Source organism: Aspergillus heteromorphus, assembly GCF_003184545.1.
Source record: "Aspergillus heteromorphus CBS 117.55 chromosome Unknown BO70scaffold_40, whole genome shotgun sequence".
NCBI lineage: Eukaryota > Fungi > Ascomycota > Eurotiomycetes > Eurotiales > Aspergillaceae > Aspergillus > Aspergillus heteromorphus.
The window spans coordinates 82,705-106,318 of record NW_020290445.1 but is presented as its reverse complement, the minus strand read 5'-3'; the positions used below and the strand labels follow the sequence as shown (position 1 = coordinate 106,318).

At 55.8% G+C, this 23,614-nt stretch overlaps 8 protein-coding genes across 8 annotated transcripts; 5 read left to right on the top strand and 3 right to left on the bottom strand.

Annotated features, from left to right (window-relative positions):
- Positions 1-451: 451 nt before the first annotated feature.
- On the top strand, positions 452-1,842 carry BO70DRAFT_374542 (18S rRNA pseudouridine methyltransferase; the record flags this gene model as incomplete). The annotated part of the gene is made up of 3 exons (XM_025544975.1): positions 452-494; positions 1,042-1,301; positions 1,366-1,842. The coding sequence occupies 3 exons, from the start codon at positions 452-454 to the stop codon at positions 1,840-1,842; spliced, it is 780 nt and encodes a 259-aa protein (XP_025395037.1).
- Positions 1,843-4,831: 2,989 nt separating this feature from the next.
- Positions 4,832-6,684, top strand: BO70DRAFT_301110 (VOC family protein; the record flags this gene model as incomplete). The annotated part of the gene is made up of 2 exons (XM_025539696.1): positions 4,832-5,007; positions 5,073-6,684. 2 exons carry the CDS (start codon positions 4,832-4,834, stop codon positions 6,682-6,684), a joined length of 1,788 nt encoding a protein of 595 aa, XP_025395036.1.
- Positions 6,685-8,042: 1,358 nt separating this feature from the next.
- Positions 8,043-9,077, bottom strand: BO70DRAFT_301181 (putative ubiquitin conjugating enzyme (UbcD); the record flags this gene model as incomplete). Its single annotated transcript, XM_025539698.1, has 5 exons — positions 8,043-8,182; positions 8,248-8,431; positions 8,604-8,633; positions 8,784-8,829; positions 9,034-9,077. 5 exons carry the CDS (start codon positions 9,075-9,077, stop codon positions 8,043-8,045), a joined length of 444 nt encoding a protein of 147 aa, XP_025395035.1.
- Positions 9,078-10,722: 1,645 nt separating this feature from the next.
- BO70DRAFT_366259 (acyl-CoA dehydrogenase NM domain-like protein) lies at positions 10,723-12,437 on the bottom strand. Its single transcript, XM_025544290.1, has 3 exons — positions 12,104-12,437; positions 10,940-12,027; positions 10,723-10,861 (listed from the first exon to the last, which is right to left on the bottom strand). Exons 1-2 carry the CDS (start codon positions 12,327-12,329, stop codon positions 11,075-11,077), a joined length of 1,179 nt encoding a protein of 392 aa, XP_025395034.1. The 5' UTR covers positions 12,330-12,437; the 3' UTR covers positions 10,723-10,861; positions 10,940-11,074.
- Positions 12,438-12,685: 248 nt separating this feature from the next.
- On the bottom strand, positions 12,686-15,592 carry BO70DRAFT_345326 (Zn(II)2Cys6 transcription factor; the record flags this gene model as incomplete). The annotated part of the gene is made up of 4 exons (XM_025541497.1): positions 12,686-13,994; positions 14,054-14,330; positions 14,380-15,223; positions 15,303-15,592. The coding sequence occupies 4 exons, from the start codon at positions 15,590-15,592 to the stop codon at positions 13,177-13,179; spliced, it is 2,229 nt and encodes a 742-aa protein (XP_025395033.1). The 3' UTR covers positions 12,686-13,176.
- Positions 15,593-16,197: 605 nt separating this feature from the next.
- On the top strand, positions 16,198-17,987 carry fen1 (multifunctional nuclease RAD27). The gene is made up of 5 exons (XM_025545558.1): positions 16,198-16,253; positions 16,366-16,451; positions 16,529-16,533; positions 16,592-17,153; positions 17,212-17,987. The coding sequence occupies exons 1-5, from the start codon at positions 16,241-16,243 to the stop codon at positions 17,731-17,733; spliced, it is 1,188 nt and encodes a 395-aa protein (XP_025395032.1). The 5' UTR covers positions 16,198-16,240; the 3' UTR covers positions 17,734-17,987.
- A 670-nt stretch (positions 17,988-18,657) lies between these two features.
- On the top strand, positions 18,658-19,758 carry BO70DRAFT_168202 (uncharacterized protein). Its single transcript, XM_025538339.1, has one exon. It carries the CDS (start codon positions 18,876-18,878, stop codon positions 19,644-19,646), a length of 771 nt encoding a protein of 256 aa, XP_025395031.1. The 5' UTR covers positions 18,658-18,875; the 3' UTR covers positions 19,647-19,758.
- An 832-nt stretch (positions 19,759-20,590) lies between these two features.
- BO70DRAFT_374537 (histone H1/H5 family protein) lies at positions 20,591-21,877 on the top strand (the record flags this gene model as incomplete). Its single annotated transcript, XM_025544974.1, has 7 exons — positions 20,591-20,669; positions 20,766-20,791; positions 20,952-20,974; positions 21,086-21,216; positions 21,399-21,412; positions 21,517-21,699; positions 21,755-21,877. 7 exons carry the CDS (start codon positions 20,591-20,593, stop codon positions 21,875-21,877), a joined length of 579 nt encoding a protein of 192 aa, XP_025395030.1.
- Positions 21,878-23,614: the final 1,737 nt, after the last annotated feature.

Here is a 23,614-nt window from a genome sequence, read left to right as displayed (position 1 = left end):
TCTCTCTTCCCCCTTCCTCTTCGTTCGTTTTTCTTCCCTGCAAGAATACTCAGTCAAGCTTTCAATTGCTCTTCTGTCCAATCCCGGACCCCCCCTCCCATCCGCCTGGTCTCCCAATCGCATCTCGGGCATCTCGGGCTCGGGGACTTTTGCACAGGGATCGTGCCCTGTCTAGTGGTGTCTAGCACCCTCGTCGGACTTATTCTTCCTCCATCCTCATCTCCCGGGGTCAAGCAGCTAGGGATAACGTGAGAGAATTGCACGGAACGGTGGAGAACCCGCTGATATTGCTGCTGCTGCTGCTGCTGCTCCTACTACTGCGACAGTCTCAAATCAATTTATAAAACCCCCCGACGGCGCATCCTGCTCCTCCTCGATTCTTCTTTTCCTCTCCGTCTTCCACCATCCACCTCCACGGTCCACCACCCATCCACACATCCCAAAAGTCACCATGTCGGACCCTCTCCAGATTGCCGGGAAGAGAAAGAGAGCCAGTATGTGTGCAGCCATCCCTCGAGATGCCCTTCTTCCTTCCCCCGATCCTCCCGATTCCCCCGACCCCCAGGCTCCCAGGCCCAATTAGAACTACCAGCCAGTCTGCTGTTTTTCTCCTCTGCCCGGTCGATGCCCTCATATCCATTCCAATCCCCCAATCCCCCTGTCAAACTTCCCGCGCGGCTTGGAGCTTTCCCTCTCGGGGCATCTACCATCACCTGCATATCCATCACCATCATCACCATCACACTCCCCCCCCCGCTTTAACTTTCTTCCTTTCCTTATCTCTAGCACCGCGGGAGATCAACATTCTTTGTCTTTCCTGCCATCCTTCTTGCCTATTCACTTCTTCTCCCCCTCCCCCACTCCTGCCTGATTGCCCGAGCCACTGTGTTCCTGCCACATAACTGCCAGAGCTACCCTTGTTGTGTTGTTCTTTTTTGGAGACGCCGACTGGTCCCCCCCCCTCCCTCCACATCTCCCCGCTCTACTCCACATTCCACCGTCCGACACCAGGAATGGTTGCTGACCCGACTCAACCCTCAGGGACGCAGTCTTGCCCGCCTCCCGAACTCCCGCAGCTCGTCGCAGAGCAGCATGTGCCCATCCCCGTCCACGACAAGGAGACTCAGCGTCTGATCGTCGTCCTCTCCCATGCCAGTCTGGAAACCTACCGGGCTTCCAGCGGGCGCAACGGATCGGGACGCGACGAGAAGTACTCCCTGCTCAACAGCGATGAGCACATCGGTGTCATGCGCAAGATGAACCGGGACATCAGCGAGGCTCGTCCCGATATCACACATCAGGTGAGTTGGCTTGGCTGCCTCCCCCAAGCCCGGGGCCATGTTGCTGATGACTCTCCAATGATAGTGCCTTCTCACCCTGCTTGACTCCCCCGTCAACAAGGCCGGCAAGTTGCAAATCTTCATCCACACCGCCAAGGGAGTCTTGATCGAGGTGAACCCCACCGTCCGCATTCCCCGTACCTTCAAGCGGTTCGCGGGTCTGATGGTCCAGCTCCTCCACCGCCTCTCCATCCGGTCCACCAACTCCCAGGAGAAGCTCCTGAAGGTCATCAAGAACCCCATCACCGACCACCTGCCCCCCAACTGCCGGAAGGTGACCCTCAGTTTCGAGGCCCCGGTGGTGCGCACCCGGGACTACATCGAGTCGCTGGGCCCCAAGGAGAGCTGCTGCATCTTCGTCGGCGCCATGGCCAAGGGTCACGATGACTTTGCCGACTCCTTCAAGGACGACACGATCAGTATCAGCAACTACAGTCTGAGTGCCAGTGTCGCGTGCAGCAAGTTCTGCCATGCCGCGGAGGAGGTCTGGGACATCGTATGAGCGCGGTGCGGCTGACGCTCCTTTCCCGCTCCCGAGAAACGGCCAAAAACTTGACGAGGTGACGAATTTCCTTGCGCCGATCCATTCGCGGGCACGGTCGAGAAGGGTGAGAAGCGGAACCTGAAATGGGGCCGGATCTGTTTTCCACGCGTCGTCGCCTTCTCTCTGCCGCGATGGGTTTGCATCGCTTGCTGTTCTCTGCGCGTCTTGATGAGTTTTCGTGTCTTTCTCGCGCTGCGCGTCGCGGTCGCCGTCCGATTGCTCGATGCGATAAATCAAAACAAAGATCACACCACCGGGGCCCTGGGCCTCTCTGGCAGCCCCCTTTCGGCGGGCCGCCACGGGATCTCTGCACAGGTTGCCTGTGCAGATCCTTGAGAGATCCAAATGCCTCTGTCTTTGAGTCCTGCCAGTCTGATTGACTCGACGAGGTTTCGGGCCCCTTCCTACCTTCGGGTGGGGGGGTGATCTGCAATGCCTGACAGGGTGTTGTATAGTGTCGCAGCCTTGCATTGTCGGGCAATCATATATATATATATATATATTATATATAATATATATATATATACATGCAAATACACCAGATACATAATGGACACCGAACTGTTCCGGATGGCTTGGAAACGAGCTGTCGAGGTAGTTTCACGACGCCTTTTCCCCTTGCCCAGCGGGTCGGTCCCCACGACCGCTAGTGTAGGAGACCCATTGGATGGTCCCGTAGAGTAGTCGTCTGTAGAGGGTGGACGCTGGTCAGTGGTCACCGGTCTCTATCTAGTCAGGTACAGAGGAGGGGGGGGATCCGGTGGCCATTGCGTGAGAACTCAATCATTGGTGACCCAATGAGACTCGGTGAGGGTCTGGGGCAGACCGTATTATCATCACCATCGCGACGATTGTGGGAATTGGGGGGAATTGGGGGGGAGTGCTCCGTACCTTGAATAGTTAGTTACCTCGATAGAACCCTCCAAGGCAGTTCCAGCAGAACAGAAAGACGCGCATGGACCTGGTATGCCTGAGGCCCGCCGTCCAGATGGGTCGTTCCTTCCCTGTTGGGGGATTGATTATGTGAAGGGCGGCCAAATTCTCTCGCCGTCTTCCTTTCTCTCTTCCTCTCTTCCTCTCTTTCTCTCTTTCTCTCTTTCTCTCTTTCTCGTCCTTCGTCTCGGGTTCTTCCATCCCCTCTGTCCCAGGCTGCCAGACGCTGTACCCTTTACATGCCACTACATGCCACTCTGACTCACCCAGGGTCTCTCGGTGGGGTCTTCCTTCCGCAGTAACCCTGTTGCAGCTTGATGGAGGCCACCACAGTCAATCGGGTGGTGCCGGTGGCTGGGGATGGAGACTCCTGTTCGACGTGGCATGCAGCCATCGCAGCAGGTGGATCTCGGCTTCACCCAGGCAATTACTCCGTGCTACTATCGATCTACTGGCCGTTCGGGCTTCATGCTCGAACTGTTCCTTGCGACAAAGGCGCCGGGCATCGGCCATTGCTACAATGATGAATGATGATGATGCTACCTTGAGCATGAGTCGGACGTCATGGTGCTGCTGCTGGCGGACGATCAGCAACCTCCCAGGAAGGGGACCGTTCCCTCCTCCCTCCTCCGCCTCGGGGGAAAAAAAAAAGAGAGAAGAATACTAGATACCCAGGATGAGTGCCCACCCACCCGGTTCAGGGGGTTCGCCTCCTTTCTCCGTTCGTCCCGAAATGACCTCGTCCTCCGGTTCTAGATGCCACTGTCTGCTTCCTCGCCGGGGGGGGGAGGGGGGCTGATCCACGCCGCAGCGTCGCCGGAATGGAGGCCACTCTGGCGGTCAGATCGCACCGTCCGGCGACTAGCAGCAGCAGATGTGCCCGAAGCAGGAACGAAACATCCCATCGGTCAAGCAGCCCGCCCCTCAGTGGCCCCTAACACGGTTGCTTGCTGACATGCCCGCCTACGATTCGTTGTTCCCTCTTGATTGGTGACCCCCAAGAGAAATCCGGCCTGGCAAGAATTCAGACTTCAGGGAAGAAAAAGTCAACTGGGTGGGTGTCGTGAAAGGGAATCCGTACTCCGTAGCTACGACTGGGCTATTCTGCACTACGCACCTGCCGCGGTTTCAGCGTCTCTCTCGTTTGGTAACTGTCATCTCCACTGCTACCAATCCCCGTCATCCACCTCGTCCGAGACCCTCTCGCCTCACCCAAGTTCCCTTTTTGACATGATGCTGTCGTTTGCGCTTGGCTCCTGCTGGGTCCCCACCGTTTCCTGATAGGCGCCCCGTCCGCCGTGGACAGGGCCACCTACAGCACCGTCCGTCGGCTCTTCCCCACGATGACCTGGCGGCCATCCATGATCCTGTGCCTTCATGCCCCTCGTTGCTAGCTTCACCGAAAGTGTAGCATCATGGGTCGTCCAACTTCCGAGAGGGGTGGCGGCCTTGCGATAGGGGGGCCAGGAGCCTATCCTCTTTGGCAGCAGCCTGCAGAGTCCGGACGAGGTTGATGCCTCGTGGATACTGGGCATCGTTCGGATGCCGTGCGAGTCTATGCAACGACTTCCTGCGATAACCGGTCCAGCGCTCCCTGATTGGAACAACTGGTCTTCTTCTCGTGATGGGCTTGGTCTCGCGTCAGCTCCTGACCGCTTGTGATTGGATCCCAGTTGGGCATTTCGGGGGGGATGCTCCTGAGTCCTGAAGCCCGGCCTGCATCTTGCCTTGACGTGCTAGTCTTGCGTCTCGCCTGGCTGGCTCCATCCCTCTCGTGATACCATGGTCTCCTGTCCCTCCAAAGCCCATGTATATATATATATCCTTCCCGGTCTCTTACTCGCTTTTACTCTGCAATCGACTTTCCGATCTGTCTCGCTGGTAGATCTATATCTGTCCATCGGAGATCTCCTACATATCTTCTTCTGTACCTCCCCTCCTCTGCATCTCCTTGATCACATCTACTTCCGCCACAACTCGCCGAGGGCTCTACTCAGCGAGTCCCCCTCCAGTCATGCCTGTCTCCCATCTGACCCTGACTGTTGCCCACCTCCCCACCTCCACATCATTCTTCCTTTCCTGCCTACAACCACTCGGCTACCAGTTCATTGGCCGCCATGACGACTACATTGGCTTTGGCCAGAAGACCGGGGAGCCCGCAGATTTCTGGATAACCGAGCAAAAACCAGGGTGAGTGGGTTATCTGCACCACTGTCTGTCTACATCTGGGACGACGACTGATTGCGACCTTCCAGCGCCCCCGCAGGTGCCGCCCATGTCGCCTTCCCCGCCAACTCCAAGGATGCCGTGAGCGCCTTCTTCATCAGCGCCCTCAAGGCCGGTGGGAAAATCCATGGCGAGCCCAAGGAGCGTGACTCGGACTCTGGTTACTACAGCGCCGCCGTTGTTGACTTTGACGGCAACAGCATCGAGGCGGTATATCGCCCCAGCCCCTCCCCTGCCCGGTCAGAGGTCAAATCCGAAGTCAGGTCTGTGGTGAAGTCCGAAGTCAGCAGGCCCGCTCTGGGCTTGCTGGAAAACGGCTCGGTGGTGTCAAAGGCCAGCAGCAGAGCCACCTCTGTCCGGTCCGAGAGTATTGCGCCTCCCAGGTCTGAGGCCAGGTCTTACGTTTCCAAGGCCACGACCGCGGCTGAGAGACCCCAATATGAGCGCGCGCCATCCTCGGTCACCCGTGAGATCCAACGGGCTCCCACCGTGGTGACTCGCGAGATCCAACAGGTTCCGTCCCCGACATACATCGTGCATCACACCACGCATACCACGACCCAGAAGGCCGACGATGGCAAGACGGCCAAGACCATTGTTGGCACCCTGATTGGCGCCGCCGCGGGTGCAGCACTCGCATATGCCATGACCAAGAGCGACGAAACGCCCGAGACCACGACCCCTCCCCCCCAGTATTCTCCTCGGGACTTCGCCCAATTGATCTCCCCGTCCCAGGCCCCATCCCAAGTCCAGGAGTATCCTGGGTTCCAGGCCATCGAGGCTCCTCCCCCGCGCAGTGTCTATTCTTCTCGATCCGAAGTGCGCCCCAGCCTCACTCGCAGTGTGACCTCGAAGAACCCCCGTGCGAGCACCATCTACGAGGGCACCGAGTTCGTCCCGCGTGGCAGCGGCGGCAGTGTCTATCTCGACGAGAACGGCCGCCGGGCATCCGAGGGAAGCGTGTACTCCACCAAGGACATGCCCCTGCGGGCGATCGAGTACGCCCCGCCGGCCGACTCGCGGGGCTACCAGAGCACCCTGATCAGCAGCTTTGTGGACAAGCCGCGAGGGGTGGACGGCGGCAGTGTCTACTCTGCCTCCACCGCCCGACCCTCCAAGGCCGCCTACCAAGAGTCGCACCACAGCTCCCATCATTCGTCTCACCACTCCTCCCACACCGTGACCCGATCCCAGGCGGGCAGCACAGCCTCTTCGGCCCGCACTGCTCGCCAGGTCCCTCTCACCGAGGAGTCCATTGCCTCTTTTGCCGCTTCCCAGCGCAGCGGTGCCAAATCGGGAGTCTCCGCTCGCGGGATCCCCCTCCCCGAGAGCATCGCCGATTTCGACGTTCAAACCCACGTCACCCCCGATGACTCGATCAGCCAAGTCGATGACTCCCGCCGATCCTCCTATTCTCACCGGTCGCATGCCTCCAAGCCCGCGTCGCGGGTGTCCAAGCAGTCGAGCAAGTTCGACGAGCCCGTCAAGCCCAGTGACAGCGTCAGCCAGGTCTCCACCAACGTCTCCAAGGCCTCTCAGCGGACGATGAAGGCCAGTGGGGGCGGCAGCGGCGGCAGCATTGCGCCCTCCAAAGCGGCGTCGAAAGTCAGCAGTCGCCGGGGCGCCAGCCAGGTGGCCTAGAGGCAACCTCTGGTCTGGACGATCCGTTTTCCATCTCGGACCCATCTACCTTCCTCACTTCTTCCTCTCCCTCTTCTACCTAACTCTTCAACCTCTTCTACATTCACCGTATATACTTGTGATAATCTACCCCACCCGATCGGCCTTCAAGTTGTGTTGGGCCATCTGCCAATCATCCGACAGTCAGTCAGTCAGTCAGTCAGTCAGTCATATTGCATATATGTATGTGCGGCATGTTTCTTTACATTGGACATTGGACATTTGACAAGCATTAATCCGGCGTTTTAACCTTGTTCTTTTATCTGCGGGTTGGTTGTTTTGTGTGTTTTCATCTGGCATTATTTTATATACTACATTATACTATACTATACTATACTATACTATACTATTAACTCTCTATCATCTCTATTCCGGATGTTCTTCCATCATGCCGGTAGTACTTTTACAGAGGACTGTGGAGTATGTTATACATGCTACTGGGGTTTCCACTCTTGGATATCCGTTAATTGTATTCGACTGGTCTCAATGAATCCGTCCGGTTTGCGGGTGCCCAGTGACTACGTACTAGGGATCTGGGACAGGGAAGAGGTCGCGTGTGCCTGAATCTCGAGGGGGAAGAAGCATGAGCCGGGAACATGCATCATACACCGCCAGTCCGAGTCAACTCTCCCCACATAATACAAAGTTGATATGTCCGTAAACCAGACGCCAAGATTCCTTCGGGTTACACCTACACAGTAGACGTACGCATTCACTACACAGAAACCGATCCGATCCACTGGGCTGAATTGGTGTTGCTCGAGAAACCCTATCTGGATCTGGATACAAGCACGCAGCATCACCACCACCAGCAGCATCGCCGTTATCATCAATCAGAACAGGGACGGCCCTGGCCTCTCCTCACCCCCTTCTCCATGCACGCTCGCCAACCATTGCACCAACCTCCGGCCAAGCCTCGCGACCGGACCAGCAACATCCATCTCCCCCTCCACCCCCAACCCCAACCCCAACCAACCCGAAGAAAAATTCGAAACCACGCGCTTCCTGGGGAAGTTATGTTCATCAGGTAACATTTATCCGACTCCAGTGAGTAAAATAAAAAATGCCATGAATGCATAATGAGAAGTTGGTCATAATGATCGTTGGATATGACATTTCCCGCCAAAAGGAGAAAGCGACAAATAAGGGGGGTAAACGCGGAATTTCAAAAGAGACACGCAAATAGTTCACGGAGAAAACAAGGAAAGGATCTACGATCACGGTACGCCAGGCTTCGGGATCTGATCTAACGGAGCGAAAGAAGACGCAGAAGCGGATTGGGAAGACCAAGGTGGCCGTGGGAACTTGAATTGCGAAGATCAGATGGCATATTTGCGAGTCCATTCACGCGCGGTCGCCTCGTACCGGGGACGGTCCGTCTTGTACACGTGGGCGATTTCCGGGACCAACGGGTCGTCCGGGTTGGGGTCTGTGAGCATCGAGCAGATCGACAGCAGGACTGCAGGGACTGGGTTAGCGGGGGTCGCCGGGACACAAGGGAGAGGGGCGGGAGGGGCCACGAACCCTTGGAGATTGTGAGAGCAGGACTCCACTGGTCCCTGAGGATGTCCAGGCAGATGCTGCCATTCGAGTTGATGTTGGGGTGGTAGATCCGGGTGGTAAAGTTGACCTTCGGGGGCTTGAACGGGTAGTCGGTGGGGAAGTGGATGTTCAGGAAGAAAACACCTCCCGAGTATGGAGAGTCACCCTGGTAGAGATCGGGTCAGCACTATGATCGAGGCTCGAAAATAAAACGGGCGCAGTCTGCTGTCTGCCCGTTATGTGGTGACACAGGATCGATCCTCTTTGTCCAGCGGACAAAGAAGGGAGAGTGACCGGAGCGCGCCACCGGAAACTTCCAGGCAGGGGGGGTAACTCACAGGACCCATGATGGTAGCTTGCCAGTGGAACTGTGCAAAAGAAGACAACCGGTCAGTATTGGCTTTCTGGACGATGGCATGCGGTCGCAGGCGGGTGGTCGCGCCGATCTGCATCGGGCAGCCCCGCGGCGGTCGGCAGAGCGGCGAAGCGACCGCGAGGAACGAGGGATTCAGTCATACCAGATCATCTCCCGAAGGACCAGCAGAGCAGGAAGAGGGCGGGTCACTGTTCGGCGAACATCACGTTAGCGTCGTTCTCTCTCTCTCGCTCGATATGTATATGCATATTATGCATATAGATAATTTAATATAAGATATGCAGAGGCGCTGCGCTGTTTGGCGGAAGACCCCGCGGCGGTTGGTGGGGGTGCCACCACCACCACCACCAGGCGGCAACAGCCCAGCAGGGAGGGGATGAAGCAGCGCTTACCGGCCGAGGTCAGTGAGTTCCTTGTTAATTCTCTTGAGAGCCATGGTGTAGGTGGTGTGGGGAGGGGAAGGGGAAGGGAAGATTGAAGACAAGCGAGCGGTATCGAAGTTGAGGGTGGAAATCTGCACAGCACGAGCCCGGGTCAGTCAGGTCAGGTCAAGTTATGGAGGAGGAAGAGTGGGAGGGAGACGAGGAAGGCGGAGGGGTGAGTTTAGGCGAGGGAACAGAAGGGAAGGGACTAACTAACTAGTATGAAGAAGGAATAGGGTAGGGGGGGGGGGGGAGGGAAGGTGGAGGATAAGTTGAGAGGGTGAAGAGAGACTTACCAGGAGCGGTGATGATTATTACGTCGAAAAGAGGAGAAGAGGAGGAGAGGAGAGGAGAGGAAGGAGAGGGAAGGAGAAGAGAGAAAGAGCGAGAGATGTGGACGGGCACGAGCGAGAGGAAACGCCTGACCCCGTATTATTCCACTCTTTTCCTCGTACCGGGTATTACCGAACATGCGCCACATCCCCTCTCCCCTCCCAGCCACTGCATTATTATTCTCTCCCTCCGTCGGGCGGCGATGCCGATACGACAACGCAGCCCGCCCCCCCGGTGGTGGCCACATTTCCGAGGCTGGTTCGGCCTGATGACTGGGCCGTCATCCTCAAGAAACTGGAGCCCTTTTGTTTTTTTTCTTGTCTGACTTTTTTTTTCTTCTCCCCTCTTGATGCCTGAGGCACAAACCCTGTAATTTACCCGGTATTCTAACTGCACGTCATCCCAACCCTTCTGGATTTGATGGTTGATGGTTGATGCGATTGCTACAGTAGTGGTGGTGGGAATAGTACTGTAGGTAGATAGAGGAAGAAGACAGTAGACCCCATCCCACTTCTTCCATTACAACAACTTCTAACCCCGTCGTTCTCCAAGGTACAAGGTAGACACTACCCTCCGACCCTGGGCCTTATATCTAGCATCTACACCATACCACGCCACTTCAACCCCCACGAAAAATTCTTAATAACAACAACGATAATAATCTAAATCTTTTTAATCTATCTAGATCATATAATAGTGTCTGTGCCACCCACTGAATCTTCAATCGGTCACGGCAGTGGCGACGACTAAGCCTCGAAAAGAGGGTTCCAGGGAGGGGGGAGGAGGGGGGAGGAGGGGGGGGGTTTATTATCCCTCCCCCCACTTGATAAGACTCTGCCCCTCTCTCTGTCTGTCTGTCTGTCTGTCTCTGTCTCTGTCCTTTGTAACTGAAAGTCATTATTGTTCTTTAACAGTTCCTGTGGTCTGGGGTGATAGCAAACTACCAATAGCAACAAGAATCACAATGACAATGATAATATTCATAACCATGATTGATTCTTTCAGGTCTTTCCAGCCCGAAATTGACTCATCCAGTCCCGCCGCCGAGGCGAAAGGAAAGGCCGGGCGATGACATGACGCCCGTACTGGTAAATTACGCTGAGTAAGAACCACCACGCTTGCCACGTGGCGCAGGCCTCGGTGGCACGTGATATCAGGTGTGTGGCCGGTTCTGGAAGAGTCGAGTATTGTCTGCTACTGCTACTGCTGCTGCTACTGCTACTGCTACTGTTACTGGGTTGATTCTGCAGGTGGATATGGGGGTCATGTTCCTAGCAAGACGGAGGTAATTGTAGTCTGACCGCGGATGAGGGTTTATCAGGAAGTGTGTAGTATATATACTTATGCACATGCCGTGATGTGATGGCGCGTCATCAGGTGGACTGAACACCGGGATGATATATCTAGAGATCGGCTGCTTAGAAAAATGCCTGGACGCCGGTGATGGCGCGGCCGAGGATCAGGGCTGATTTGAATCCGGGGGTTAGACTTGAACTTCACAAGACAAGGGGAGGGGGGTTGTGGGTGAATGAACAACACTTACCGTGGATATCGCTCTGACCCTCGTATGTCTGCACGACGAACAGGTTGGCGACATGTCGGGCGATATGGTACTCGTCGCTGGCTGCATTGCCGCCGAACACTTCCTGGAGACTGCGGGATGAGAAAACGGGCCAGGTTAGCGTGCTGTCTTGCAGATAAAAGGAGATACATACACCCGAGCGTTCGCCAGGGCCCGATCACAGTTCTGTCTCTTGACCATGGAGATCATCTGTGGGGTGCACTTCCCGGCATCCTTGAGCCGGGCAACCTGCGTCGCGGCCAACGTGCCGTACGCGGCGTCCGTGGCGGCGTCGGCCAGCTTCTTCTGGATCAGTTGGTACTTTGCCAATGGGTTACCCTGGAATTGCTTGCGCTCCAGGGCGTAGGTCCGCGCCCGGCTCAGGCAGTCCTCGAGCGCGCCCATCGTTCCAAAGGCAATGCCCAGGCGAGCGCTGTTAAGGCAGGTGAAGGGGCCAACGAGGCCCGTGACGTCGGGGAACATGTTCTCCACCGGGACGGGGCAGTCGTCCATCTGGATCATACCCGTGATGGAAGCCCGGAGAGCGGTCTTGTTCTTGATGGCAGGAGTCTCCAGCGTGCCTGACGGGCATTGGCTGCGCTCCACCGCAAACCCCCGGATCTTGCCCGTGCTCTGCAGCTTAGCCCATACGATGAAGACATCGGAGATCGGGGAGTTGGTGATCCAGGTCTTGGTGCCCGACAGCAGATAGTATCCCTTCTTGGTCGGGTGCTCGCGCGCAACGGTCTCCATTGAACCGGGGTCGGAGCCGTGATTGGGCTCAGTGAGGCCAAAGCATCCTGCCAGTTTCCCCTTCGCCAGGTCCGGAAGCAGTCTGTCCTTGAGCTCCTGGGTGCCGAAGTCGTGGATGGCCGTCATGGCCAGCGAACTTTGCACGGACATGCCCGACCGGTATCCTGAATCCACGCGCTCGACTTCCTTCGTGATCAGTCCGGACGCCACAGTGCTGGCTCCGGCGCAACCGTACCCCTCGATATTGGCGCCGAGGAGGCCCAGCTCGCCCATCTCGGTCAGGATCCGGCGGTCATAGTCTTCGTTCCGGTAGGCATCTATCAGTCGCACGCGGGTCAGCCACAATGGTCATCGCATCTCCATTCGGACCGCCACCTTAGGACGGCGGCATACCTAGAACGCGGGGTAGCAATTGATCCTGGCAATACTGCCTGGCGACGTCTTGAATGGCCAATTCCTCTTGTGTGTATAGTTCGGACGCCGCTAGAGGGTCTTCCCAGTTGAAAGCAGTCGCATACCCACGGATGGGGGGGCTGCGCGAAGCTGCTGCGGGCGCTTTGTGAAGGCGGGTGGCCGGGCGGAGGTGGCGTGACGCCGTGCGGAGGACGGAAGGGTTCATGATGGAGGAAAGCAATCTGCGATGCGAATGGACAGTGTTGTGCGTTGGTAGTATTGTGGGAGAGCCGACTCCTGGCTTGCGACACTCGAGAATGGATGGGGAGGCAAGGGCGCTTTGGGGGGGGAGGGTTGCAACTTGCGGGGAGGATTCCAGGCACGGAGGCGGCGGTGGACCTCGGCAATCCGTCGGATCGGCTGTCGGTGATGGTTCTGGATCATGGATCAAGATTTGCGCAACAAGATCACGGCAATGGAACCCAACCCCCTTCCTCTGCTTTATATGAGGATATGACGACAGCAGCGCCTCTCTCTTCCGCCGCCGACCTCGGATAACCTTCCCCCTCCCCGTTCCGTCGGCGAGGCGGCCCAATGCCAATCAATGCCCATGTTAATTCCAGACCCTACGTTTCACTGGAAAGACGATGACTTGATGGTGAATTCCCGTATTGCTCTGGCATTTCTCATTATTTATATAACTGCACATATCTTCGTCGATGGTGTCTTGGGAGCCCCCAAGCTCAGCAGGTGGGGACAAGACATGGCCACCTCTATTGTACTATCCCCCCCCCCCCTGTCGCAAGAAGCTCTTCTGGATTAATTTCTTCATCGGGCGATTGCAAGGAGTTGACCAAGATGGAGCCATCAATGTACCAACTGCCAGTCGACGACCCAGGCCTGCGTCGACCCTCAATGAAGTGCCCCGGGATGATTCCCGCCCGGTGTCAGAAGCCCCGGTATTCGCTCGTATTATTATGTGAGGAGAGCGGTCGTTCGGCGTGAATCTCTTCATTTGTCCGATATCTGCATCACCCACAAACGCTCCATGGAGAGGAGAAGCCGGCCATGCATCAAGCAGGCATTTGAGACTGAAGGAAATCGAAAACCCCTGTCGGAAAGTAGTCCTCGTCAAATCCCCAAAGATCGGCCATCATAGGGTCGGCGGAGCCTTCGGAGAGTCCGGGCTGCTGTTTCCCCTGCGCTGCTTCCGCATCAAAGCCATTGCCCCTCTCGGCAGACAGAGGCGCTACTCCTAACATTGGGGGGGGATGGTTGAGAATGGTATCGCCTTCGCCCAGGGACTGGGCGCCGGGGATGATAATGGGTTTGAACATGGACGGGTTGTCGCTGGAGCCGTGTCCAAGCGATTGCTGGTTGCCGGAACTCCTTTTCTCCCATTCTTCGAGCCCTGTCAGCATCTTCTTTAGGCCACGCGCTATATGGTGACTCAGATGATGCTCGCTGGCGCGCTTGCTGCAGGAAACCATCATCTCGACAATCCGCCCCACCAGCACGCGCACGTACATGACGTTGATCTGTAGGCCGGCAGACGCAATCGAGTTGTGCTGGCCACCGGGGGTGTTGATTGAGCAGCCCTTGGCTGCGATCTTCAACAGGAAAACAGCGGCAAAGGTGATCATGCTGTGCAGGTACAATGGAACACCGACCAAAGCCCTCTGGATATCGGGCTCATCCAAAACGACCAAAAGCGTATCGATGGCGGACTGAATAGCCAGGTTGGCTCGCTTCTTGCGCTCAGAGGACATAGGGCGCGTAGAGATAGAAGAGTGGTAAGTCCGCAAAGCAACCGAGTTTAACTGTAGGCGAGAAAAGTGATAGTGCAGGTGGACGGCTCTATACGGATACGCGCCAACATATCGACTCCCAACTGTGTCCAATGTTAGCCAGGACGCCGACCGAGTGGTTTGAACGGGTAATCAACTATACCTAAGCGAGGATACCAGGCAGACCGCCAGTTATCGAGATCGGTGTCGAATTTCTCGATAGTTGAGAATTCGCTGTCGGGGACCTCCAGGTCAACATCGGGCCCAAAGGCATGGTATATTCGGGTAAGAATGATAAATAAATCAACCTGGCTGTGCAGGCGCAGATCGCCTTGCTGCACGTTCGGGTTCAGGGTAAATGTATTGTGGTTCGTGATACTTTGGTCCTCGTGGATTATAGGTGGTCGACCGTAGGCGATAGAAAAGTGATGCTCTAGGGTCTAAAAATGTCAGTGTCATGCCTCAACAACAATACCCGGGAAAACGTACATAAAGAAGATACCACAGCCTAGCTTGCTCAATATGCTCCGGTGAGCCCTGGATGGCTTTTCGGTAGGACTGGTGCAAATTGCGCTCTGTGGCAATGCGGACCGCATACCCAGATAGCTTCCAGCTGACATCTGCAAGCCAAAAAGCACCTATACACAAAGCACGCAAGTCATCCATGGTATGGTGTCGATCAAGCATTGACTCGGATGCCAATCTAGCGAACTCCGTGTAGCAGGTATCGAAGGTCCGTTCCTTCTGAGGCATGTGAAGGGCCGTCACAGCCAGGATGGCGGCGGAGAGCATCGAGGACGAGTTCCGCACCGACGTAAGGTCCTTGTGATCCAGTAATATACCGTCCCAAAGATAACGGCTAAGTACGTGATCAAAGTACGAGAACAGCTCCTCTGCTTCGCGTATGTCTACTAGTCCTCGCGAGACGAAATCGCTGACAAGAGCCCGATCGGGAGCATGGTGTCTCCCCGGTGAGTTTGTTTGGATGTCACTCAACTGGGTCACTTCGTAGAGGCTCCCCATTGGGGCAGTGACCAGTGAGGATGTTCCGTTCTCCTCCCTGTCAAGAGCATATTGTGAGGCTTGTCGGAATGCCACATCGGACGCGCCAGATTCATTGGCGACTCTTTGTGCACTGGTCCCGGGGGGCTCTTGTCCCGCATCGTGACCCGTCGGAAGAGGCGTATCCTCTGATGAAACGGTGGAATACTGGCGGTCCCTCTTCTTGGACGGCGTCTCCGATGACTTGCCAGCGGTTTGGTAGGATGCGAGATCCGGTAGTTGAGCCTTGCGGAGCAGGTCTGCCATTGCGAGCTCGATGGTTGCCTTCCATCTACAAAGTTCAGCCAACATATTAGCCGCACCGCCCATCCGGAGCCACACGGGCATAAGGGGGGGGGGGGCATACTCACTCTGTTTCGTCGTCCAACAAGGTCTGAAGACTCTTGTTCACGACGCATTCCAAACCCATGCGGTGACATCTCTGGCAGATGGACTCCCCCGCACTGAGATCACAGCGAACCTTATGGCGCTTGCACTCAGTGCAGGCTCGTATCCGGCGGGAGATTTTGGGGACATGTCTGGGGCTCTGTTGGTAGTCGGTTTCCGGGGTAGGGACCGGGCGGGTTCCTGGCGGGCCTTGCGGGGAGGCAGCCGATGAAACATCACCATTGGCCTCGAATTGAAGACGGCTGCGCTTCATGATGCCAAAGAGCTCATGGTCTTGGACGAATCATGTAGCTTGCTGGAGTGGGGGGGGGGAGGCTATGTTCACCATGGCAAGGCCAAAGGCTACTTCAGATTGTGTGGGGAGGGAGGGGGAAGGAAGGGACAGGAGAGGAGAGGAGAGGGGTTTGGCTCTCTCTCTTTCTTCCGGCATGGCAGATTGCTGGCTGGCGGGCGCCTTTGCGGGCGCTGCCATTTGCTTACTCGACCGAGACGGCCAGACCCGATGGTCTCGGACTAACAACCCGGGCGCTTTACCGCTTCTGGCCGTTTCCTCTGGTGCACGTGCCGTGCCGGTGGAGCCTTGCGGCCTTGCAGCCTTGCAGCCTGTGGCTGCCTGACCGGCCCAGCTCTGATTATCTAGTTAACTAAGTATTAGGTGAGAGGGCCCGGGGAACCCTCCGCGGGGCCGTCACGTGGGACGCGGCTTGCCGGGCCCCGCTAGACCCGATCGGGCCCCATAATGGATGACGCACGGCGCGTTTCTGCGGCGCGTCTCGGTCGCGGCTAGAAAGCCCAGCCAGAGCGGACCTGCCGACTGTTTTATTCCAATCAACCACACAACCAGCCTTGCTGAGAAGCATTTCCACCTCGACGGACATTTGATCGCAACCAAGCCTTCACAATGGGTATTAAACGTGAGTCCGCTGTTTCTTCCAGTCTCATTATCAATGCCCCCCTCCTCCCCGCACAGCAACGCCGCTAGCTAGCTCATCGGAGGAGCTCATTCATCATGCTGACCACAACCAGACCTGTACCAGGTGATTTCAGAGAACGCCCCCGATGCCGTCAAGGCGGGCGACATCAAGAACCACTTCGGCCGAAAGGTCGCCATTGTACGTGAACTTCCATCCTCGACCCCCGGGGGAACCTATGTATGTTGCAAACAGGACTGACGATAATGAAAACGTAGGATGCGTACGCTTCTTCTGTCCCGATTATAAAACCCCCGCTCGGTGTGTCTAACTTCATATAGGTCCATGAGTATCTACAGTTTCCTCATCGCTGTGCGCTCCGAGGGTCAGCAGCTCATGAGTGACACCGGAGAGACGACATCGCATTTGATGGGTATGTTCTACCGTACACTGCGCATGGTCGACAACGGAATCAAGCCCCTGTATGTATTTGACGGTGCTCCGCCGAAGCTGAAGTCCGGAGAACTGGCCAAGCGTTTTGCCCGCCGGGGCGAGGCGACTGAGGCTCACGAGGAGGCCAAGGAGACCGGAACCGCCGAGGATGTGGAGAAGTTTTCGCGGCGCACAGTCCGGGTCACCAGGGAACACAATGCCGAATGTAAAAAGCTTCTGAAGCTGATGGGCATCCCGTACATCGATGCCCCCACGGAGGCGGAGGCGCAGTGCGCCGTGCTCGCCCGTGCCGGCAAGGTGTATGCGGCTGCTTCGGAGGATATGGATACCCTGTGCTTTGAGACACCTATTCTTCTGCGCCACCTTACTTTCAGCGAACAGAGGAAGGAGCCCATCCAAGAGATCCATCTGAGCCGTGCGCTGGAGGGACTCGGCATGGACCGCAGCCAGGTAATTACGCAAACCTCCCCGACCCGGCATCTCATACATACTCACGAATCTCGCGCAGTTCATCGATCTCTGCATCTTGCTCGGTTGCGACTATCTGGAGCCGATCCCCAAGGTTGGGCCCAACACGGCCCTCAAGCTGATCCGGGACCATGGGAGCCTGGAGAAGGTGATCGAGTTTATGGAGAACGATCCGAAGAAGAAGTTCGTAATCCCCGATGACTGGCCGTACCAAGATGCCCGGGAACTCTTCCTTAAGCCGGACGTGAGGGACGCCAGCCACCCAGACTGCGATTTCAAGTGGGAAGCCCCCGACGTTGACGGCCTGATCGAGTACCTGGTCAAGGACAAGGGGTTCAACGAGGACCGCATCCGCAACGGTGCCGCCCGTCTACAGAAGAACCTGAAGTCCGCGCAGCAATCCCGCCTGGAGGGTTTCTTCAAGCCGGTGGCCAAGACGGACGCGGAGAAGGCGAACCTGAAGCGCAAGCACGACGAGAAGCTCCAGGAGCAGAAGAAGCGCAAGAAGGACGAGGCCAAGGCCAAGAAAGAGGCCAAGTCGAAGCCTCGGGGTGCCGTTTGAAGGGCACCCGTGATTGCTGGTCTACTTTGTAATAAGACCGCAACTATGCGTTGGACCTGGCCCTAGAAACAGGGCCAGAAGTAGACCGGGAAGCAAGACCCCCCAAGTCAACCCGATCGACACGGGCGCCGAATGTCGGTGTATGGTCCCGACGGTCTCATCCAGGCGGACGGCGTTTCTGGTTATGATTCTTATTTGCAAGGCGAGGCGTTTCAAGGCGGAATGCACAAAAAATGGCATGTTACATAGGTTACCTTTTTTTTTTTTTTTTTTTCCATCAGACTTGGGTTGTGGTTGTTGTTGTTTTGGTTGTATTTTTTGAGTGTTCTGGAAAGTATCGCATGTAGTAGATAGTAGTTACCAGGTGTACAGGGTATCTAACTACTCCGTACTCCGTAGTTACAGCAAGTAAGTAGATAAGGCAAACAAATGGATCGAGCGCCGTGCAAAACTTGGTTGCCTGACGCTTGGTTGCAACTGCAGGGGTTCAACCCGAGCGGCCGGCTTGGTTGCTTTGTAGATCCAGACGCGGTGAGAAGAGAAGTACTGTAGACAAAGGCTTGGTGTGATTCCGACTCATTCGGCAGGAGCATCCTATTTCCGAGTCGATATACCCCGTCTTCAGGTGGTCAGGTGGTATGATTATGGCGGTGCTGGTGGCAGCGTCTCGGAGTGGTGGTGGTGGTGGTAGTGGTGGTGGGGTCATGCGATTGCCGGATAGTTAGTATGTACTTAGTAGGTTGTGTATGATGGACCGGTCACCAAGAGACTAGCGAGATGGAGGTCGACGAGTGATTGTCGGTGATTTCTCGGTGGGAGAAGGCGTAGAGGTTCGATCATCGAGAGAGGCCATTGGGTCTGGTGGGATGGTGTTCTGGTGGGATGATGGAGTCGTTGTATGGAAAAAGATCAGAAGAACTCGGGTGAGGGCGGGGTTTATATATATCATATTGGAGGTGTAGCTGTGACCATCGGAGGAGAGTGATAGGTGAAGGGGTGGATGGATTAGACATTTTTAGTGGAGGAGATTTGATTGATATGCAACTGCAAGAGAGCGGACTAGAAGCTTAAGCTGAAGTGTCTGCCTGTGGCGCAGATCGAACGGGCCCTAACTGGGTGTCGTCGATGTGAGGCCATCCGCGATGGCTCTGGTATTAGACAGACGGGCATTCCCCACGCCCGACATGGTTGATTTGAGCTGTCATGTCCAGGTTGGAATATGGTTTATTGATGGCCACAGGGGATGGGATGGCCGGGTAAAAAAGCGCACGAGGGCTGGTTCCAGGCGAGGATCATTGGCAGAGCTGGTGGGATACTACGTTCTTATCACGACTCGGCGGCGGGCATCAACCATGCCAGCGGACGGTCGCCTTTCACCACCACCCACTCCCCCACGCACTACGAGCAAATCCAAGCTTAGAAACCGAAAGAGACGGTCCGGCCCATCACGACCAGCTAGACCAGGTGGGACAAGGGAGCTTCGCATCACGACGAACACGCGCGCCAGCCAGCGCGATGGCTCATACTCCCGTCCGTCGAACCGGAAGCGCCCAACCGCCAAACAAACCGATGCGAACCAGGGATGGAAAGACAATGCGCACTGGAACCCCCGAGCAGGACGGGCGATCATAGGCCCCATCCCCGGACCCTTCACCAGGCCTTGCGCTGGAACGGCCAGTCCCCCCCAAAGTCAAATGCATAACATCATGGCGCCCCTCGTGACCCGAGCCTCTCTCCGCACGAGGGGAGAAGCCCAAGTGAAACCCACGTCCGCCATGGCGCTTCCATTCAGAGCCCGTCCACGCCGACCAGGTCAATGGACCCGGCCGAATGTAAGGGGGAGGGTTCTGACGGCGTCGAATCAGTCGGCCAAGGTGTCGTCACTGCGCAAGCAAGTTGGGGGTGGCCCATGAAGCTTGATCGAACTGCAGCGCTACCTTGGATACCTACTGATCGGGCGGCCCGGACGGGCGCGATCAGGAGTCGATGGAAACATCCCCCCGAACTCGGGGATCGCACTACATATTTTGCCTGTTTCCGCATAGAATCCGAATCTGAAGCGTGTCTTTGATCGGGATATCCGGTCCCTGGGGGAATTAATTGGCATTGGGGGTCGGTGTAGCGCGGGGAGTGAAGATGGGTGAGTGGGCTCGAAAAACGTCACGACGACGCGGGAGGTGCAGCGTTGACAAGGGCTGGGATTCTCGAGGCCCCAACCCGGTTGGAAAAATTTCACAAGACCAGAGACCGCTAGCCGCACCACTTGGAATGCACCTGGAACATTTTGCGAGGCTTCAAAAGGTGGTGGAAAGGGGGGAGATGGAGGGGGAAGGCCGCACGCGTGGGACGGCGACAGCAGCGGTGGTGGAATCAATGCGCGTAACGAGCAGCAAAGTAGAGCGCCTCGGGCCAGCACGATTGCATGGACGTGGAGGACGGAGGACTACGGGGCAGCTGGGAACGGGTTTACAAATAAATTAAAATCCTCGCGAGCCACTAGACAGCCGAGAGAAATGGACACAGTTCACGGAGGCCAGGCAAAAAGGAAAAGGAAAAGAAAAAAAAAGGGAAAAAGAGGAGGAGGGCGACCTGACGTGTTGTGCTCTCGATTCTGGGAGAGAACGAGAGTGATCCTGTGTCAACTCCCGCTGCCCTATAAAGCCCGCATGCCCCGCGGCCTTCCCACCCCCTTCTTCCCTCGTCGAACTTTCCATCCTCCATCCTTCATCCTCCACCACCCACCCCCCCCCCAAAAAAGTGCTTCTCGACTCGCTCGTCCCTTCGTGGTCTGATCTATCTCCTGTATCTACTTTCTTCCATCTCAAGTCCCACCCCATCCCTCCCCCTTTCTCCCACCATGCCTCCCAAGAAGTCCACCACTGCCTCCTCCACCGGCTCGGCCAAGAAGGCCGGCCCCGTCCACGCCTCCTACCGTGGTATGTTTTGCCCTGATCTTCCCCCACCACGCCATCGCGTCGAAATGTCGCGAGGCTGGTTTTTGTCGCGAACGTCTGCTGATTCGATCGATATAGATATGATCAAGGATGCCATCCTGAATGTGAGTTGATCACGCTGTTCCCGAGGCGCGTTGGGATGACGGGCGCTGGGCGGGAAGCACCTCCCGACCGTGACACGTCTACACGCCGCGTGCATCCCAACGCCCCATCGGGCCTCTGCTTGTTTCCTCCCAAGCTGGTCGCTGACTTCTTTCGCAACAGCTGAAAGAGCGCAATGGTAGCAGGTAAGTTGATTCGTCGCCCCTCGTGCCCGCCCAATGCAGGGTCCCGTCGTCGCCGACGTGGCAGCCCACGAGCATGCCTCATGTCGCGATCGTAGCTGACTCGTCTTCTAGTCGCCAGTCCATCAAGAAATACGTGCAGGCGAACAACAAGATTGCTTCCGCCTCCACCAACGCCTTCGACAGCCAGTTCAACAAGGCCATCAAGGCCGGTGTCGACAAGGGCGAGTTCCTTCAGCCCAAGGGTAAGTTCTCCCGGTCGCATGCTATCCTTCTCATCGTCGCGTCGTGGTCTTCATGCTCTCTGCCACACGAAGAGCATGTCTGACTCTCATGCGTGTCACTGTTTTTATTTTTTTTTTTCTCTTTTTCGATTTTCTCCATTTTTTTTTGATGGGGCATGCCGACTGACGCGTCTTGTCGCCAGGCCCGTCCGGACCCGTGAAGCTCGCCAAGAAGGAGCCTGCCCCAAGCCTGCTGCTAAGGTAAGTCACCCATGCCAATTCATCTTGGGATCAGGAACTGCTCACTGACACCCCACACAGAAGACTGCCACCAAGGCTGCTGCCCCCAAGAAGGCCGCTGCCAAGAAGACTGAGAAGACCGACAAGGCCGACAAGGCCGAGAAGCCCAAGACCACCAAGAAGGCCGCCGCCGGCACCACCGCTAAGAAGCCCGTTGGCAGACCCAAGGCCAACACCGCTAAGCCTCGCAAGGCGTCCACTGCTGTATGTGATTGATCTGACTCCTTCCTCTCCGGCCATAGCATACTAACTTGAGCAGGCGCCGGCCGTTGTTGATAAGCCCAAGGTCCTCGGCACCACCAAGTCTGGCCGTGTGACTAAGACAACGGCCAAGCCTGCCGAGAAGGTGAAGAAGACCGCGGCCAAGAAGGAGAAGGCGTAAAGACATGACCGCCTCTCTTGAAACCGTTTTGAGCGACCATTTGATTTTTGGCTCTTTCGTTGCGACGTGTGCTTCGGGGTGTATCTCGTGGGCTGTGTCCCATCCTTTCTTTCTTCGGCTGTAATTTTTTTTTCTCACGCTCTGGGCCACTTATCTTTTTGATCAATGGGGGGACTGTTTCTGGGATCTGTTGCGGATCGGGGTTTCTTTCGTTTTCTGTGAATGTTGGTTGGGCTGGCGTCTTGCGGTGGATCTTGCAACGGGATATGTTTTCTGCTTGTCTGCTATGTTTGGGACACCCGTCTAAGGGCAGGTGTTACGTAGTGAAATGAAACTGCTGTCCATTTTCTTTCAGATGCTGCTGTACGCCGTAGATGAGTCGTAGATATCTCAGTCTGGTCCATGGAGATGGAACCTCCATGCAAGGGCAAGGAAGGTCAGTCCAACCGTACTTAGATATCGCCATAATAAGCTATATAGGTAGCTGCGGTGATCAATCACATCACGATCGTGGGCATGGCTGGCCCCTCCCTCCACAGCCCACCGTTCACAGGGCAGTCTAGTCCACTCCTCACGGGTGGACGGTTGGGCGATGGCGAACTCGAGGGATTTTAAGCTTAATGGATGTATGCAACCCGGGGGGGACCAACAGGGCTTGGATGTGGACCGGGCGGTGGATGGTGGATTGGGGCATGATGTACTTTTATCTAGTATCTATAGTTATGTATCAATCAGTAGATATTATGTATCCATACATTAAAAAAAAAAAGTATCAGTCAGTGACCAGTGTAACTAGTTAAGTATTGTATTATTAAGTTCATGGTCTGCCGAGCCGACCGGAGCAGAGCCAGAGCAGGCAGAGCAGGACGGGCAGGGCTGTAAGGTGGATACACACTGTAACCGTAAGTCGATACCTACTTACTTTGTCGGAACACGGATGTTCATTAGCTGGTTTTGCTAGCCGGATAGCCCTGAACGGGCCAAAAATAGTAAACTGGCCCGGCCCTGCCCTGCCCTGCCCTGCCCATCCACAGGTCTGTCTGCTCGGCTCGGCGATGGAGAAGATAGATACTTTCTGTTAGATACTGCTGTGTACAGAGTAGATAGTACGTAGAGACTGTTTCTGAGACTGTTAGTAGATTGTAGCTATGGAGTAGGTAGTAGGTGGGTGGGTAGTATTATAATATAGTTAAAGTATCCGCCGAATCAGGGTGGTTGTGCTTACTTATGTATCTTTGGACTTGGACTGGACCTGGGCTCCTGTCGGGCTCGGACTGCAGTGGCTGGTGATATAACTACTATACCTTACTAGATACTACGGAGTATATACTTGTGGGTGGGCTGTACACTACCTAAGCTGTGGGTTGTGTAACTATAACTGTAACCATAACTGTATGGTATGTATGCATGTATGGTGCCCCATTCATAAGGTATTTTATACATAAGGTACGTACACTAGACAGTAAGGCAAGTTCTAGCCCTCTAAATCTAAACGAAGATGCCGTGGTATGTATCTACTCTGTAAAATTGGAGGTAGATGAATAGGGTATATATCTAGATAGTGCCGGTAGGACTGGAGACTTGAGGGCGGGTAAGTAGGTAGTAAATACTAGATAGTAGTTCATGTTCTGCATGAACTCGAGGGTCGGGTCCCATGTGCCTAGATGATTATTCGGGTATCTAGCTATCTACCAAAGGTAGTAAGTAGATAGATGAGTTAGGTAGCTGACATATCCT

Excerpts from the sequence above, each read along its gene's own strand:
- BO70DRAFT_366259 (XM_025544290.1), bottom strand. The coding sequence starts at position 12,329 with ATGAACCCTTCCGTCCTCCGCACGGCGTCACGCCACCTCCGCCCGGCC. Across the intron at positions 12,028-12,103 it reads ATTGCTACCCCGCGTTCTAG|ATGCCTACCGGAACGAAGAC; the intron begins GTATGCCGCCGT and ends TGCGACTGATAG.
- fen1 (XM_025545558.1), top strand. Across the intron at positions 17,154-17,211 it reads TCGGCATGGACCGCAGCCAG|TTCATCGATCTCTGCATCTT; the intron begins GTAATTACGCAA and ends AATCTCGCGCAG.
- BO70DRAFT_168202 (XM_025538339.1), top strand. The coding sequence starts at position 18,876 with ATGGCTCTGGTATTAGACAGACGGGCATTCCCCACGCCCGACATGGTT.